The 16,641-nt window shown below is 40.6% G+C and overlaps 1 protein-coding gene across 2 annotated transcripts; it reads right to left on the bottom strand.

Moving 5' to 3' along the window:
• Positions 1-279: 279 nt before the first annotated feature.
• Fkbp3 (FKBP prolyl isomerase 3) lies at positions 280-16,386 on the bottom strand. 2 transcript variants are annotated; one of them, XM_041658110.1, is made up of 7 exons: positions 16,227-16,384; positions 12,717-12,818; positions 11,742-11,849; positions 5,565-5,700; positions 4,405-4,472; positions 2,152-2,249; positions 280-601 (listed from the first exon to the last, which is right to left on the bottom strand). In XM_041658110.1, exons 1-7 carry the CDS (start codon positions 16,332-16,334, stop codon positions 547-549), a joined length of 675 nt encoding a protein of 224 aa, XP_041514044.1. In that variant the 5' UTR covers positions 16,335-16,384; the 3' UTR covers positions 280-546. The 2 variants fall into 2 exon arrangements, with proteins under 2 accessions (XP_041514044.1, XP_041514045.1); XM_041658111.1 differs by lacking the exon at positions 12,717-12,818 and having other exon boundaries at positions 16,227-16,386.
• Between the last annotated feature and the right edge of the window lie 255 nt (positions 16,387-16,641).

Genomic DNA, 16,641 nt, shown 5'->3' with positions numbered 1-16,641 from the left:
TATGAATTCATTTGGGGGAGGTATACCTAATACAGATTAACATTGTTATAAAGTGGGCTTTCTCTAAATTTACTATCTTCCTACCAGGATATTTTAGTTACTTTTAATTTTCTGCCTCAAGATCTATGCCTTTGACCTTCTACCATAGAGTAATATTTTTAAAATGTCCTGGACAAAGCTAGCCACTTTTATTAGCAGTTATACTCTATTTGGATGAACTTCTGAGTCCTGTTAGTCTGAACATTAATACAGCAACACAGAATAAGTCAGTCAAATCAAGACAATCCATGACATTTTTATTGAGCCTTTTAGCTTATAATGAGGTAAAAGGAAACTCAGTTCTTTTTAGTACTTTACACAACTATAGTAAAATATCTGAGACTTAAAGGGTCTTCCAGGGGATAACATTTCTCATAAATTGAGATCAAGTAAACAAGCTTTAACTCCTTGGATTTTCCAGTTGACTCTTCCCTTAGAATAGTAACAATTAGTCACATTAAGTTTCAAGGCCAAGTTTTTATTACTGATGTCTTCGGAAAACTGGTTTCAGTCAATATCTACCAATTCCACTTCAAAAATGAGTTTGGCATTTGGTGGAATTCTGTGGGAAATGGTCAAGGTAAATCTGATGGCAAGTGCCTTTCCCCCACCACTAAACCATAGCATTATACTAGAATTGTGAAATCTGACTTCATATAGTAATTTAAGCTCAAATCCCAACATTTGTGTGCTGGAGACAGAATTAGTTCCAAAGTGACCCAGAGATTGTCCCAATAAATTTAAGAGGAAGAAATCTGTATTTGACTCAGAGGCTAGCTTGAGTTTCCTAAAAGTAACGTATCCTTACTGATTAATAGAAACCATAAAGGTCAGTTTTTAACAAACATTCTTCTTATCCGAATGCCCCACGAATGCTACAGAATCAGCCAGTATCTTATGAAAACTGCTACATGAGAACATGGCACCTATTGTGAATTAAAAGCCAAGTTCAGGTTTGCTTGGTTTTCATAACTTTAATGCCAGCACTGGGAGGCAGAGGCACTCCAGGATAGCCAGGGCTACACAGAGAAACCATCTCCATAAAAAGAAAAAGCAAAATAGAAAAGGTAACAGGGTTTCTTCATAAACATCAGATTAGGCTTGATGCTTTCACATTAGATGAAGCTGAAATAACTACAGAGGACTTCCAACCTTAACCTCACTCCTTATTCCCTATAAATCCCAGTATCAAAACCAATTTTGCAACAAGAATGGAATCAACAGCTAAAATTCACTTCCCACTTAAATGCTGGATTAAAGTCTGAATGGTCTAGAATATTGCCTTTCTGCTTTTTGTACATGTTGACAAACCAGTTTGTCATAGAGGCACTGTAATCAATAAATGCTTACAACATTATTTATCTTGTGGTCTTCTTCATTTTACTCGTGGTAACCATACCTGAATTCTCGCTCTTCAGTTAAATGATACAGCAGCAAAAAATTGCCCTGTAAATGTGCTCCCCCCCCCCCACACACACACTCTGGAGGATCAGAAAATTAAGGCCAGTCACAGAAGACCCTTTCTCCAAAAAGGGAGACAGTTGTGTCTAAAAGATGAAAGCTTAATTAACTGTTAAGACTTCCTGGTACACACCTTTAATCCCCAGGACCTTTGGAGGCAGACCCAGGATTCAGTTCTTATCTACACAATTCCAACCTGGCAGGGAAACATGGTAAGACTTTCATCTCAAAAAAAAAAAAAAAAAAAAAAAAAAAACAGATCAAGGAAGATGAGTACAAAGTTTAACTACTTTGCATCAGCCAGGCAGTGTCACATTACTGTAGCCTCAGTAGCTATCTTATGATCATCTATCAGGAACACTTTCTCAAAATGATTCTTGATTGACAGCTTGCTTACACAGCATCTTTCACATCTTCAGGTAGCTTTAAAAAAAAGTTACTGTGCATGTATGTGTTTCTGTAAGCACATGCCACACTGTGCAAATGGAGGCCCAAGAACAACTTGTGGGCATTCTCTCCTCCAGTATGTTGGGTTCCAAGAGTCTAATTTAGGTTGAAAGGCTTGGTGGTTATCACACTGACCCAGATCTTAAATATATGGGAGTTTTGTTTTGATGTGTGTATGTTTAAATTATAAACAAAAAAGGATACTTGGCATCAGGCTGTCCTTTCTTTCCATAGGCCCATTCTGGTTCAATCTCCAGTCGAGCCTTTTCTCCTTTACTCATAGTCAGGAGCGCTTCATCCCACTAAAAGCAAAAACAAAACACATGGACTTACAGAGCAGCAAATATAAATATATTTTTTATTGGGGCTGGAGAGGTGGCTTAGAAGTTAAGGGACCTTAATGATTTTGCAAAGTTCAGTTCCAACACCCACATCAGGCTGTTCCTATCTGCCTGTAACACCAGCTCTTGAGAAACCCCTTGTTCTGGCCTCCATGGGTACTCATATGCACATAACATACAGAAGACAATAATTTGTTGTTTGTTTGATCCTGGTCTTTCTATGTGGCTGTGGATCATACATAACTTTGTATGCCAAACTGGTCTTGAACTCACTTGCCTCTGCCTCTCAAATGCTGGATTAAAAAATACATTAAAATATATGCTACCATGGCTAACTATAAAAATAATTTTTAAAAAAATTCTACTATTGCAGGGCAGTGGTGGCACACACCTTTCATCCCAGCACTTAGGAGGCAAAGGCAGGCAGATCTCTGAGTTCAAGGCCAGCCTGGTCTACAAAGCGAGTTCCAGGACACCCTAGACTTAAACAGAGAAACCCTATCTCAAAAAAACAAAACAAAAAAATTCTATTATTGCCCTAAGGTAATGTGTTTGGATGAATTCCTAAATCTGTCTTCAATTTCCTCAATATGAAGTCTCAAGTTAAAAGCAAAGCTCCAGCCTTTTTTTGTTTTTGGTTTTTTTCTCCTTTTAGGTTGGAGATCAAACTACACCTTCTACTAAAACTTCTGACTTGCTATTTTATCTTGTTTTGAGTTCTACATAGGAGTCTTTAAGCCTCATCTTAGACTTACAGAAAGCAGTACATCATATTTTTGTAGCTACACTAAGTAAACATTTTGGATGTCACCATTTGAGTCTCTGAAAAACTACAGTTTAAACAGATAGTCCCTAACATGAAAACACATTTTGAGAAAATTATCAACCCGACTTCTAATCTCTTCTTAAGCCTAACTTCTTAAAGTTTACTTTGTTACTTCTCATATGCTTAGGCAAATAAAAGCATGTTGATATCTCAGAGATATTTTAGAAGAAATAAATTCCTGTTTCTATAAGAGCTTCAGTATATATGACAAAAAAAAGCTACGTACTATTTTTTTAAAAAAAATTTTAAACGTGAAAGGCTGTTTTCTGACACTTAACTTTCAAACTAAGAACTCATACACAGAAACTACTGTATGAGTTCCCATTATATTAAATTATACTCCCTGAAGCTTAGAGCTCTGGTCTTTGTCGGTATTTTCTGTTTATTTTTTGAGACATGGTCTCTAGGTAAGCCTGGCTATGCTGGAACTTGATGTGGGTGGAGGAGCCTCCAACTCAGATCTAGCTGCATCTGCATGGAGTGCTGGGATGAAAGGTATGAACAAGCATGCCTAGCCCAGGATTCTTACCTTACAGATGGGAAAATTGACACCTAGAAAACTTGTACTGGGTCAGCCTATAAGGATACTACAGTCTGTCTAACTTCAAAGATTATTTTCATTACATCTCCCAATTCTTAGACTTTTATAAAATGTTTTTCATGTTTTGGTGGTTTGAATGATAATGCCCTCATAGGTTCATATATTTGTGTGCTTAGTCTCCAGTTGATAAACTGCTTTGAAGGATTAAGAAGTAAGGCTTTACCATGTGTGGTGGTGCTCACCTTTAATCCCAGCATTTGGGAGGCAGAGGCAGGAGGATCTCTGAGTTTGAGGCTAACCTGGTCTACAGAGTGAGTTCCAGGACAGCCAGGGCTGATAGAGGGAGAAACACCATCTCAAAAAATAAAAGTGTGGCCTTAGAGGAGGTGTGTTGCTGGGGGTGGGCTTTGAGGCTTCAAATGTCCATGCCAGGCCAGTGTCTCTCTGCCCGGTGTCTGCAGATCAGGATGCAAAGTTCTCAACTACTTTCCCAGCACCATGCCTTCATGCTCCCTACCATGACATTAATGGACTAAGCCTCTGAAACTGTATGCAAGCCTCCAATGTCACTTCACAGGAAAAGAATAAGATGTCCAAAATATAACCTAGCTAGGATCTTGCATATGCTAGTCAAGTGTTCTATCACAAAGTACTCCCCATCCCACAATCCAAACTTTTTAAGAGCTTTTCACCACAAACAATAGCTGTTAGAATACCTAGGGATTCATTTGCCATCTTTATTTACTTACTCCTCTGATAACCTTGCCTATTCCAACCTTGAAGCTTAAAGGCTTGGCATTTTTCTTCTTCTTTGAACCTGCAAAACAAAATTTACCTTTTAATCACATACTGTAGTTTTGGTTTTTGTTTTTTCAAGACAGGGTTTCTCTTTAGCTTTGGAGACCGTCTGGAACTTGCTCTGTAGACTAGGCTGCCCTCAAACTCACAGAGATCCACCTGTCTCTGCCTCCAATACTGTAATTTTAATTACCTTCTTCTAAACTATAGTATTACATATTTAAGAACTTCCCAACAAAGTTACAAAAGTAATCTTTAAATGTGTTTGAAGTATATGATTTACGTCACATATATACATAGATAGCTACCTACAGCTGCATATAGCCTCAATATGAACACACCCTGGAAGAGGATCAAGATCTCTAAATAACATGCTACATTGCCTTTTTTCTTCCTTTGAGGTAGAAGCTCACCGTGTAGTTGTCCTAGAACTCACTACTTAGACCTTAAACTTGCAGTGAATTTCCTGCCTTTTGTCTCCAGAGCGCTGGGATTATTTTTATTTTCTCTTTTACATTAAAAACCTACAGCATTCTGGGACATTGGTAGGTTTGAATATTACTTTTCCTTACTAACCTGATGTCGAGGCTTGATCCCCAAAGCCGCAACATTGCGAGTTTAAGATAACTTATAAGAGGTGATTAGATGCATAAGGGGTATGAATGCTTTTTTTTATAGGAACAAACTCCTCACTCCTGTGGCACTCAGCAGTTAAATGAAGAATGGACTATTAGCATAGCAAGCAGAGCACTGACCTCCCTCAATCATGGCCACATAAGTACTTCTCTTCATGTGGTCCATTTTCTGAGGACAGACAGCACGTGATACCAGGAGCAGAGCAGATGCCACTTCCATTGTGTTCTGGAGTGCCACAACTAATAGCCAAGCTAAACCTCTTTCATAGTCTCAAGAGTTCTACAACAGACAGAAAGCTTTCCTCAAGTCGCACATTCTTTGCTTCCCAAATGATCAAGATTAGCCAGCCAACAAGCCATGAATGGTAGACCATCACTAAAAAAATCTTGGTACAAAAGATATCAAGGAAAAGGAACAGCAAAGAAAAAAGAATGGCCTTTTGCTCACTGTCTACTACACAAAAGACAAGACTTACTTGTTTGAATATTAGTATCAAAAACAGTTCCATCCAGGAGTGTCCCTGTATACCAGCAGTGAACAACGTCTCCCTTTTTGGGGAAGTTGGTTTTATCTCCCTTTTTTAGAACAGATTTTGTATATTTTGGTGGGCCCTAAAAATAAAATACATAGTTATTTATGTCCTTTTAAAAAGATGACAATACTTATAAATAATGGTTACCAAAGTTAGGTCAGAGTAACAAACTACTTGTAGCCAACATGAGTTAGGAAACCATCTCAACCCAATAATGAGAATATTATTCACATACGAGGTCATAATTTAATGTCAAATAACTTACAGCATCTTTGGAAACTGAATTTATTAAAGCATGACTTTGTTAATCATTCAATACCATAAATTCTCAAAGTTAGAAAAACAATACTAAATTTCCAAGGTATTCATGACATCTCCCTACCCCCACATTAATTATATTACTAGATTTTTTTTTATCATAGCCAATGAAAATGAATACAGTGATGTTGCCTCCATTTACAGCCTGAATATGACTCCTTAAGAATCTTGGATGGAGGGGCTGGAGAGATGGCTCAGTGGTTAAGAGCACTGACTGCTCTTCCAGAGGACCAGGGTTCAATTCCCAGCACCCACATGGTAGCTCACAACTGTCTGAAGATCCAGTTGCAGGGGATCTGACACCTTTACACCAATGCACATAAAATAAAGTTAAAAAAAAAAAGAATCTTGGATGAAAACAGGAATGGTGGCACACATTTTAATCCCAGCACTCAAAGAGGCAGAGGAAGGCAGATCTGTGAATTCAAGGCCAGCCTAGTTCCAGGCCAGTCAGAGTTGCAAACTGAGATTCTGTCAACAACAACAAATTTTGGAGGGGAAAAAATACTCATAAAAATAAATGGTTTTTGTATTCAGAAATGTATTCACATTATCCAAATTAACTTTTGGTTTATAAACCTTTTAAAGCAAGTAGCAAGGCTAGGAATCAAGGATTTAAAATCTATTTTATTCCTGAGTTTGGAAATGAGAGAAATAGTATTTTTATTCTCCCTTCCTTACCTATTTGCAATTGGTCAAGTCATGCATTCAATTGTCTGTCTCCCTTGAATCTAGATTTCTGCACTTTCCACTGCTAATAGTCCCTTCCTTTGATAAAGAGTTATTGACCAAACTAGCCAGGGTTTTATCCTCTCCTGGGCTAGGTCTGAATCCTGGTCTGTGAAGACTGGAGGCGCAGTAATAGTTTCCAATAGTTCAAGGGCCTTATTTGAGGCCAGTGGTTCGCAACCTGTGGGTCAACACCCCTTTGGGGTCACATACCAGACCTCCTACATGTTAGATATTTACATTAGGATTCATAACAGTAGCAAAATTTGTTAGCAAGTAGAAGTAGCAAGGAAATAATTTTTATAGTTGTGAGTCATCACAACATGAGGAACTGTATTAAATTAGGGTCACAGCATTAGGAAGACTGAGAGCCACTGCTCTAGGGTAATACCTGAGAAATTCAGACGTACAGAATTCACTGTCTGTTCCAGCCACCCCTGAAGGTTAAGGCTCTTGTCTCAGTCTGTGGTTTAAGAGCTTAAATGGCAACATAAGGTTTCCTACCCCCACCTTGGATCTTGAAAACATCTTCACGAGGGTTGGAGATGGCTTAGAGGTTGAGAGCACTGGCTGCTCTTCCGGAGGACGTGGGGTTCAATTCCTAGCACCCACATGGCAGCTCATAACTGTCTGTAACTCCAGTTCTAGGGAATCCAACACCCTCACACATACATACACACAGGCAAAACACCAATGCACATAAAATAGAGATTATTCACAAAAAAAAACAAAACAAAACACCTTCACTTCCTGCTCCTGTTGAAGTCTTTGCCATTCCCTCTTCTTCATTATCATTCTTCCTTAAAAAGGTCCAGCCACCCATGCATGTAAATGGGGCTTTAAAACTGTCTGTACCAATTTAAAGTCTGCTGAGTATGTCTTTCACATAGGTAGTTCTTGAATGATGTTAAAAATGACTACTCTCATGTCCAAAGACCTACACTATAAGTCTTATCCATTTTTAAGCTCTGGACAGCTGGCAAGTATCCCTCTCTGCAGTGCTTTCTCTAATAATTATGTTTCAATTTTTTATTTCAAGTTTATAGTGTGCATATATACATATGGGTCAGAGTTGATTCTCTTAGACCCCACCTACCCTGTTTTTTTTCTAAGAGTTACTTTTATCTGTATGTGAGTGCATGCCACATGGTTGTGGGTGAATGTTAAGCCAGAAGAGTCCAGTCCCTAGAGTTGGAGTAAAGGTAGCCCATGCTGGGAACTGAACTTAGGCCCTCTGAAAAAGCAGGAAATGTTTTTAACCTCTGAGCCATTTCTCTAAGACTCATCTCCTTCTACTTTTATGTGAATTCTGGGGCGGGGGGGGGTCAAAATCTGGATGCCAGGCTTCCCATCACACACACCTGTACCTGTTGAGCCACCTCACCAGCACTATACTGCAATTTCATAACAATCTTACTTCTTATACAGGAAATTTTGCTTCCCCAGGAACTGAGTATTGTCTGGAGACATTTCAAATTGTTTCAAGTGGGAAGGGATTAAGGATGTTGTCCTAGTCTAATTTCTGTTGCTATCACTGTGACAAACATCATGATCAAAAATAACCTGGGTTTTGTGGAATATTATTTTAAGATGTACTGTGGAACATTTGTTTAATGATGCAAAGATGTGTTATATTCTTTTAGGATGCATTTGTTTAACTATGTGAAGCTGTGTTACTTTACCTTTTTAAAACACCTGATTGGTCCATTAAAGAGCTGAACAGCCAATAGCAGGCAGGAGATGGATAGGTGGGGCTGGCAGGCAGGCAGAGAGAATAAATAAGAGAAATCTGGGAGGAAAGATCAAGGACCAGGATAAGGAGGAAGACTCCAGGGGCCAGCTACACAGCAAGCAACAGAGTAAATAAGGAAAGGTATACAGAAATAGAGAAAGGTAAAAGCCCACAGGCAAAAGATAGATGGGATAAATTTAAGTTAAGAAAAGCTGGCTAGGGGGCTGGAGAGACGGCTCAGAGGGTAAGAGCATTGCCTGCTCTTCCAAAGGTCCTGAGTTCAATTCTCAGCAACCACATGGTGGCTCACAACCATCTGTAATGGGGTCTGGTGCCCTCTTCTGGCCTGTAGGCATACATACAGACAGAATATTGTATACATAATAAATATATATTAAAAAGAAAAAAGAAAAAAAGAAAAGCTGGCTAAAAACAAGCCAAGCTAAGGCCAGGCATTCATAAGTAAGAATAACCTTCTGTGTGATTTATTTGGGGGCTGGGTAGCAGGCCCCCAAAATAGCTAAGAAGAAACGAGTAAAGCCCTCCAAAAGAAAAACAACCAACTACACTTGAGGAAAAGGGTTTAGTTTGGCCTTCATGTCAATCAGAGTTCATAACTAAGGGAAGTCACATAAGGAACTCAGGCAGGAACAAAGGCAGGAACTGATAGAGGAAATGTTACTGGCTTGCTGAAGTTGCTTTCTTATATAACCATAGACCATTCTCTCACATCAATGAAGAGAATGCCCCCACTGACATGCCCACAGGCCAGTCTGATGGCAGCAAATCTTCAATGGCAGTTCCACAAAACTGAAAGCACAGATACTACTAAACATCCTACAGCGCAGGATAGCATCCATCAACAAAGAAGTAATAAATTGAGCCCCAAAGCTCCCCTTCTGCCTACACACACACACACACACACGAGCAAAAAAGCAAGATGGGGCATGGTAGCCTGTGCAAATCCCAGCACTTGGGGTCACGAAGAAGAAGGATCATCATGTGCTTGAGGATAGCCTGGGTTACACAGAATTCTGGGACTCTGTCCCTGCTGCCCATCTCCTTGGAGCGCTAGAATTATAATCTACTACTCTGTCTGCCTTAATATGGGATTCAACAGTCCTCTCCTGTAATGCAAATATTTTTACCAACTGAGCCACTGCACCAGTCCATCATTTTCTTACGAGAAATGTGTCCCGTGAGCCACATGACTACCCATGAGAGCAAGGAAGTGCATTCTGATTTTCAGAATATTGTCTTGTGACTTTGGCCACAAATTAGTCAAACTAATATGAATTTGGAACAGGCCTAATGACACTTCATGCTTGTTTCTTCACCATGTTCCCTCTGTAGTTCCAAAGTACAAGCATAGAAAAACTAACAACAGGGACAAGTACAGTATCACTAAGAAACTACAAGATCCAGGAAGAGAGCGTGGGCAATTGACTTCAATGTTCCCGATTTAATAAAATAAATGAGAGCCTTAGTCCTAAAGGCCCAGGAAAAGTAAAAGGAGAGTTGAGTATTCATAGGATTTCTAGGCAAAGAAATAATGGTCAAAGCTATAGGTCTACACAAAAATTACCACTTAAAATTCTAATTCTATGGATTATTTCTAGGTCTTAAGAAATTATGCTTTGTTGGGCAGTGGTGGTGCACACCTTTAATCCCAGCACTCAGGAGGCAGAGGCAGGTGGATATCTGTGAACTCTAGGACAGCCAAGGCTACATACACTGAGAAAACTTGTCTCAAAAAACAAAACAAAAATGTGTTTTATTAGAAATTCTTTTTCTTTTTTAAAGAATTTATTTATTTGTATGAATGCTCTGTCTGCATGTTCCTTTGCTTGCCAGAGGAGGGCACTGGATCCCGTGACAGATGGCTATGAGCCACCATGTGGTTTCTAGGAATTGAACTCAGGTCCTCTGGAAGAACAGCCAGTGCTCTTAACAGTTTAGCCATCTCTCCAGCCCGAAATTCTTTTCTTATTTTTTTTTTTTAAGAGACAGGGTTGTCACTTGGGAGGCAGAAGCAGGCGGATCTTTGTGAGTTCGAGACCAGCCTGGTCTACAGAGCTAGTTCCAAGACAGGCTCCAAAACCACAGAGAAACCCTGTCTCGAAAAACCAAAAAAAAAAAAAAAAAAAAGAGAGAGAGATAGAGAGAGAGGCAGGGTTGTGCTACATAGCCCTCACTGACTTGGTACTCACTATGTAGCCCAGGCTGGCCTTGAAGTCACAGATCTGCCTTCCTCTGCCTCCTGAAGGTTAGGATTAAAGGTATACACATTACCACCACAGCCTTTCTTAAATCTTTAACATTGTATTATCTTGTCTTATAACATGTCTAATTATTTTCATGAGGATACACTATGCTCATTGCTTTTGAAACCCTATAATATAAATTTATTTACTTTGTAGTTATTTAATATTTACTCAATAGATAAAACAGTCATCAATGGTTATGATAAAATTCCAAACTGTTCTGTTTGCATATACCCACAAACATTAATTTGTGCTTTATGAAAAATATTATGCAAAATTAACTGGCTTTAATCACATAACTGTCTGACTTCACTACACCATAATTTACAGTCTGAGTACATACATACCCAAATGCTATAAAAGTAAAAGTAGATTATCATCATTGGTACTGACTGCTTGCAATAAATGAGCTTAAAGCTGGTCCTACAATTCCTCTCTTAGGTGCGTGAGGCAGAGAAAAAAAAAATCAAGAGTTTCAAGCTAACCTAGACAAAACGCAAAACCCTGTCTTCAAAACAAATATACCTCCAAATGATTTACCAGATTCTTCAAACTTTTTGTAAGAATATAAAACCTGGGCTGGGAAAGGTGAGACATGAACCTATACCCTGAAGCCAAGCATGGACTGCTTCCATGGCCAGGCACATCATGTTCATTAGAAAAAGCTAAAAATAACTTAAAAGGAAGTTTCTTTAATTCAGCCCAACTTGGCTACAGAATCAGATTCTTAAAATAGTTCAGAAAGCCAGGGAGCTCTGGCCAGAAGCTACTAGCTCTTTGGTTTATTTCTATTCTAAGGATAGAGAGTCAATACACCCCCAATCAAAGCTTCCCTCTGAAAAAGGAGCTGCATCAACCATGCCTAGTTTACTTAGAGATATAAAGCAAATGTTAGCTGGGCTGCGGGCGAATCCCATGGTGATGGGGGCCAGCCTGCACAACTTAGTGAAGCCCTTCTGAAAATTAAAACAAGTAATTGGAATTAGTTTAGTTGTAGAGCACTTGCCTGGTCCTGCATGAGGTCCTGAGTCAATGCCTAGTACTAGAAGAAGAAAGAGTAGAAAGTGATCCACAAACCTCGTCCAGAGTCTCCTCAGACTTGCTTTCTCGGGGTTTCTCGTCGTTAAGCTTCACAGTTTTCACTTGCTCAGTCACTTTACTCACAGTCTCTGTGCCCTTGAAACGCTGTAAAAACATCTTACGTGAGTACCTACGGCAGCCTACTCACTACCTAGGCAGTGTCAATAGCCACCCTGCCAACCAATGAGCTCCTGCACAGTGGAGACACGCGCATGTATCAACAACTCAAAAAAAAAAGCAAATCACCTAAGGGAATCATCTAAACACAAAGATATTACTGACTTAAATATATAAAGTCAATAAACTATGATCCCCAAGCCATTTCATGATATAAATTCTAAACAAGCACCATGACCTTCAGACAAGGCTCCTTCAATAAAAATCCTTTTCTGTGGGTGGTGTTTGTAGTAAACAAACGTTAAAGAATTTCTTTAAATCTCTTTTTATCATCTAAACTAGTTTAAATTCTTCCATGACACAGAACTCACATAAGATGTGATAACAGTGTAGGGAATGTAAATGGGTTTAACAGATTTAGGGATTAAGATCTGTGTACTGATTTATACCGCTAGGGTTTTGTTTTTGTCTGTTTTTAAAATCTGGTTCCTTTAAAAACAACCTAAAACACAACCAAGTTGTAAACTAGCCTTGCTTGATATGACAGAAAGTTCAATTATGATCACAGTGAAAAAAAATGCAGGTGGGAAACCCCAACTTATTCTTCAAAAGAAGTGCATCGAAAATTTGTATGTGGCCGGGCGGTGGTGGCGCACGCCTTTAATCCCAGCACTTGGGAGGCAGAGGCAGGCGGATCTCTGTGAGTTCGAGACCAGCCTGGTCTACAAGAGCTAGTTCTAGGACAGGCTCCAAAACCACAGAGAAACCCTGTCTCGAAAAACCAAAAAAAAAAAAAAAAAAAAAGAAAAATTTGTATGTGGAAATAAAATATTTCTAAATGATCTTGTCACTTACCTTACTTTCAAAAAGATGGTTATAGGCTGTAACCAAGTGGTCCTTATTAGCAGTCTTAGCTACATTTTTAATGTTTCCCAATAGTTTATGCTCTGCAAGAAACTACAAAAACAAAAAACAAAACAAAAAAAAAAACCAAACTTATTAGTTAAAAACAATTTCCCTCCAGTAGAAAGGATCTAAGAGTAGTCTGGAGCTGAGGATGTAGTCCGGTAGGTAGAGTGTGTCTGCCTGGTATGCACAAAACCCTGGGATCCGTCCCACACCCCACATAAACTGGATTTGGTGAAGTACACCTGAAATCCCAGCACTGAGAAGTATTAAGGCCATGGCCAGGCTATTAAGTTCAAGACTAGGCTGAGATACATGAGACCCTGTCTCCAAAAAGAAAACAGGAAATGGAGCCTGGTGTGATGGAACTGTAGTCTGAGGCGAGAGGATCCCTTAAGTTCAGGAATTCAAGACCAGTTTGTACAATAGTAAGATCCCGTCTCAAAGCCAGGAAACAATCTTTTTGTGCTAACTCCTACGTTTTCAATCGTAATAATGAACAAATAAACACTATATTTTATATCCCATTCTTAAAAGGCACATTTTAAACAGTAGGTATTCAAGAGTTAGAACTATAGTATGTACGGGAGACAGATTCACTCTAACCACTCTCCCATTAAAGAATACACAGAAAAGACTATCTAGACATGAAGCACGCTATAAGCGGCTGCTCCTGGGAGAAGGCTACTGGCACACCTTTAGCAGCCTACAAGTTGTCCTCTGACTTCTACTACTGTCATGGCCCTCAAGCCTATACACATTAAGCCAATAAATAAATAAATGCAAAATAACAGGGCACCTGCAAAGCTAAGCCAGCACGGAGAGAACTAGGCCATCTTATGCTACCACACAGTAAGAATATCTCAAGAAATTAAAAAAAGCAGTAATAATAATAAAATCAATTCATAGTATGTTTACCTTAAATTCAGGTGCGGGTTAGATATCTTGTGTTAAAAATTTAAAAAAAGCTTGTGTGAGATTGTCTATTGTGTGTGTGTTGTGTGTGCGTGTGAACACACAAAAAGCATGCACGGTGTGTTCAAGGCCCTTTCTTTCCACCTTGTTTGAGACAGGGTCTCTCTTAGCAGCTAGGAGGGAGGTCTAAGAGCTCCCAGGGATTCTCTAGGCCCCACTTCCCGTGCAGCACTGTGATCCTAAGTACCACTACCTCTTGTTCTACCTCACGGCATCACACTTGTGTGGCAAACAATTTACCCACTGAGTCATTTCTCCAGTCCCTATTCTAGTCTGCTTCCTTTACTGTATTTGGAAATTACTGGTCTCCAAACTTTCTTAAAGTTGATTTTAGCACCTAAGAGTTTTATTTTGTAACTACCTTTCATCACCACTGCATTTTCCCCTCTTTGCTTCTCTACCCCCTTTTTGAGACAGGGTCTCAATATGTAACCCTGGCCAGCCTAGAATTTACCAGAGATTTACCAGAATTTACCTGGAATTAACAGAGATCTACCTACTTATACCTCTGGGATTAAAGGTATGCACCACCACCTGTGCTATAAGTGGGCGACTAAGATGGAGACAAGGCTGAAAACTGCATTAAAAAGAAATATTTTAAACGATAAAAGTCTGGCAAAAGCAAAAAGACATACAAGTTGGTTATATAGAAGTAATCAGTTACTTCAGCACTCTTATGATTTCTTTGAATGAGTCTAGAAAGATATCTAAAATACAACTATCTAATATTTTAATTAACAGGATTAATAACCATCCAATAATTAAGGTAAGAAAATGATCACTGGGGACCATGCATTATTACAAAATATCATGATGTTCCAAAACTCTTAAAATTGTACAAGTCAAGTCAGTTTAACCCAAGAGTATAAAAGAAGAAAAAAAACCTTTAAAGTCTACTCTGGGTAAGTTGTCTAAAGATGTTTAAAGAAGTACAATATAAGCCGGGTGGTGGTGGCGCACGCCTTTAATCCTAGCACTCTGGGAGGCAGAGGCAGGCGGATCTTTGTGAATTCGAGGCCAGATTGGTTTACAAGAGCTAGTTCCAGGACAGGCTCCAAAGCTAGAGAGAAACCCTGTCTAGAAAAACAAAAACAAAACAAAACAAAAGTACAGTATTGAGGCATTAAATGCCCAACTCTACTTATGCTGAAAATCAGAATGGCTCAGGAAAAATATAATTCCACTAAAACAACCTAACAATCTATCTGCAAGGTGTCTTTTCCTTTTCATCCTTGTATATTCAAACATGGAGCACTGTTCTTCCTACTACAGATGTTATATAAATACTAGCAGAACAATATCCTGATGCCAGATTAAGCATATGCGAGGAATTGGAAGTATAAGAGTTCTTTGAATCTCCCCGAGTGAAAGTACAATCCTTTCAAAGGAACCCAGAAACTTTTCAAGTTATGGTAATTGCACGACTGGAAAAACACAGGCCTGCGTGTGTACGTGAGTGATCCCCGGAAAATATGCACTGAAATGGCGTCACCAAAGACATGTTCATACTTTGGAATACACAACACTCGCTACTTGACATTTCAGAATTTGAAAACTTAAGAAAATCAAATTTAGCTGCATCTTCTGATTTTAAGTGGCAGACACACGAACAACGTATACCCTCATTCAGCAATTTAGAGATAAGGAACATGACGACGACATGGTGGCGCAGGCCTGCATCCCTAGCACTTGGGAGGTGAAGGGAAGGGAATCGGGTTTGTAGCTAGAATGGGCTTCGTCAGATGTCGACCCCCAAAAACATTAAAAAGGGGGTGACGGTGGTGGCTAGAATGAGTGACCATTTCTGGAGGACAAAATGTCAGGTGTCTGACGAAAATAACCTGTGACTTAAAAAAAAAAATGGATGGCTGAGATGGAGACAAGGCCAAAAACTGCATGAGAAAACAATTTTTCAGATATGTGTGTTTATAACCATAGGAGACCACAGTCATACATTTCACATTTAATTCTCCTAAGTATAAAGGTAAAAGGATTTTGTAACAAAAGTTAAACCGTAGCATTATGCGTTTTTGAAAAATCACGGGTTAGTATAGTTCGGTATTTAGTAGATTGCAAGACAGGTAAGATGCACACACGACTCCCCACATCTTCACAGCCCTCCCTTTTCCCAGCGGCCAGCACTGCTCCCGGGAAGCCCGCATTCCCGATTCCTCGCCCCCGCCTCAGACACCGACATCTCCGGTTCCTTTCTCGCAGTCCTAGGCCCTCACAGGTCCCAACTGAGATGGAAATCTAGGGCTGCGCTTCGCTCGCCTGCCCCGGGAAACGAGGCCGATCCCCTCGGAAGCAGGGGCGGCCCAAGGGGCGGGAGGGTGGGAGCTCACGCAGGCCGCTCGGGCCTGGCCAGCACCGGCCGCAGCAGGCGAGGGCGGGGGCACCGAGGAATCCGGGATGTAAGGCACCTCCGGGGGGGTGGAGCGGCCCTGGGTCGCCCCGGCCCTGCCGCCCAGACGCCTCTGGTACCGAATCTGAACCGTGATCCTGCAGAAACTTGATAATGTCCTTCTTGGGCAGCTGCTCGCTCCGCAGCTGCTCCACCGTCCATGCACGCTGGGGAACAGCCGCCGCCATCTTCCCCCGCTGCCGCCGCCGCACTGAGCCAGCCCGCCTCAGCCCAGCGAGGCCCCGCCCCTGGGGCGTGGCCCGAGTTTGCGCCACTCTCTAGGGGTGGGGCCTCCGCCTTTCTGAGCCAGCCCGCCAGTCCTGCGAAGCCCCGCCTCCGGGGCGTGGCCAGGGCATGCGCCGTGCTTGAGGGCCCGGAGCTCCATCTTTCTGAGCAAGCAAGCCTCGGTCTCCCGCCTGGCCCCGGACCTGCAAGCACTCAGGGGCGGGGCCACCGTGATCCTAAAAGGACTCACGTGATGTCAAGGCTGCACTG

Source organism: Microtus oregoni, unplaced genomic scaffold (assembly GCF_018167655.1).
Source record: "Microtus oregoni isolate MIOR12 unplaced genomic scaffold, Mior012 000009F_ref0000495, whole genome shotgun sequence".
NCBI lineage: Eukaryota > Metazoa > Chordata > Mammalia > Rodentia > Cricetidae > Microtus > Microtus oregoni.
This window is presented reverse-complemented; position numbering and strand designations above follow the sequence as displayed.

What these genes read in the sequence shown, in the direction of transcription:
- Fkbp3 (XM_041658110.1), bottom strand. Translation starts at nt 16,334, where the DNA reads ATGGCGGCGGCTGTTCCCCAGCGTGCATGGACGGTGGAGCAGCTGCGG. An exon ending in TGATACTAATATTCAAACAA is followed by an intron (nt 4,473 to 5,564) that starts GTAAGTCTTGTC and finishes TTTGTTTTGCAG; the next exon opens with GTTCAAAGAAGAAGAAAAAT. An exon ending in AAAGGACAGCCTGATGCCAA is followed by an intron (nt 602 to 2,151) that starts GTATCCTTTTTT and finishes CATTTCCCACAG; the next exon opens with AATTCCACCAAATGCCAAAC.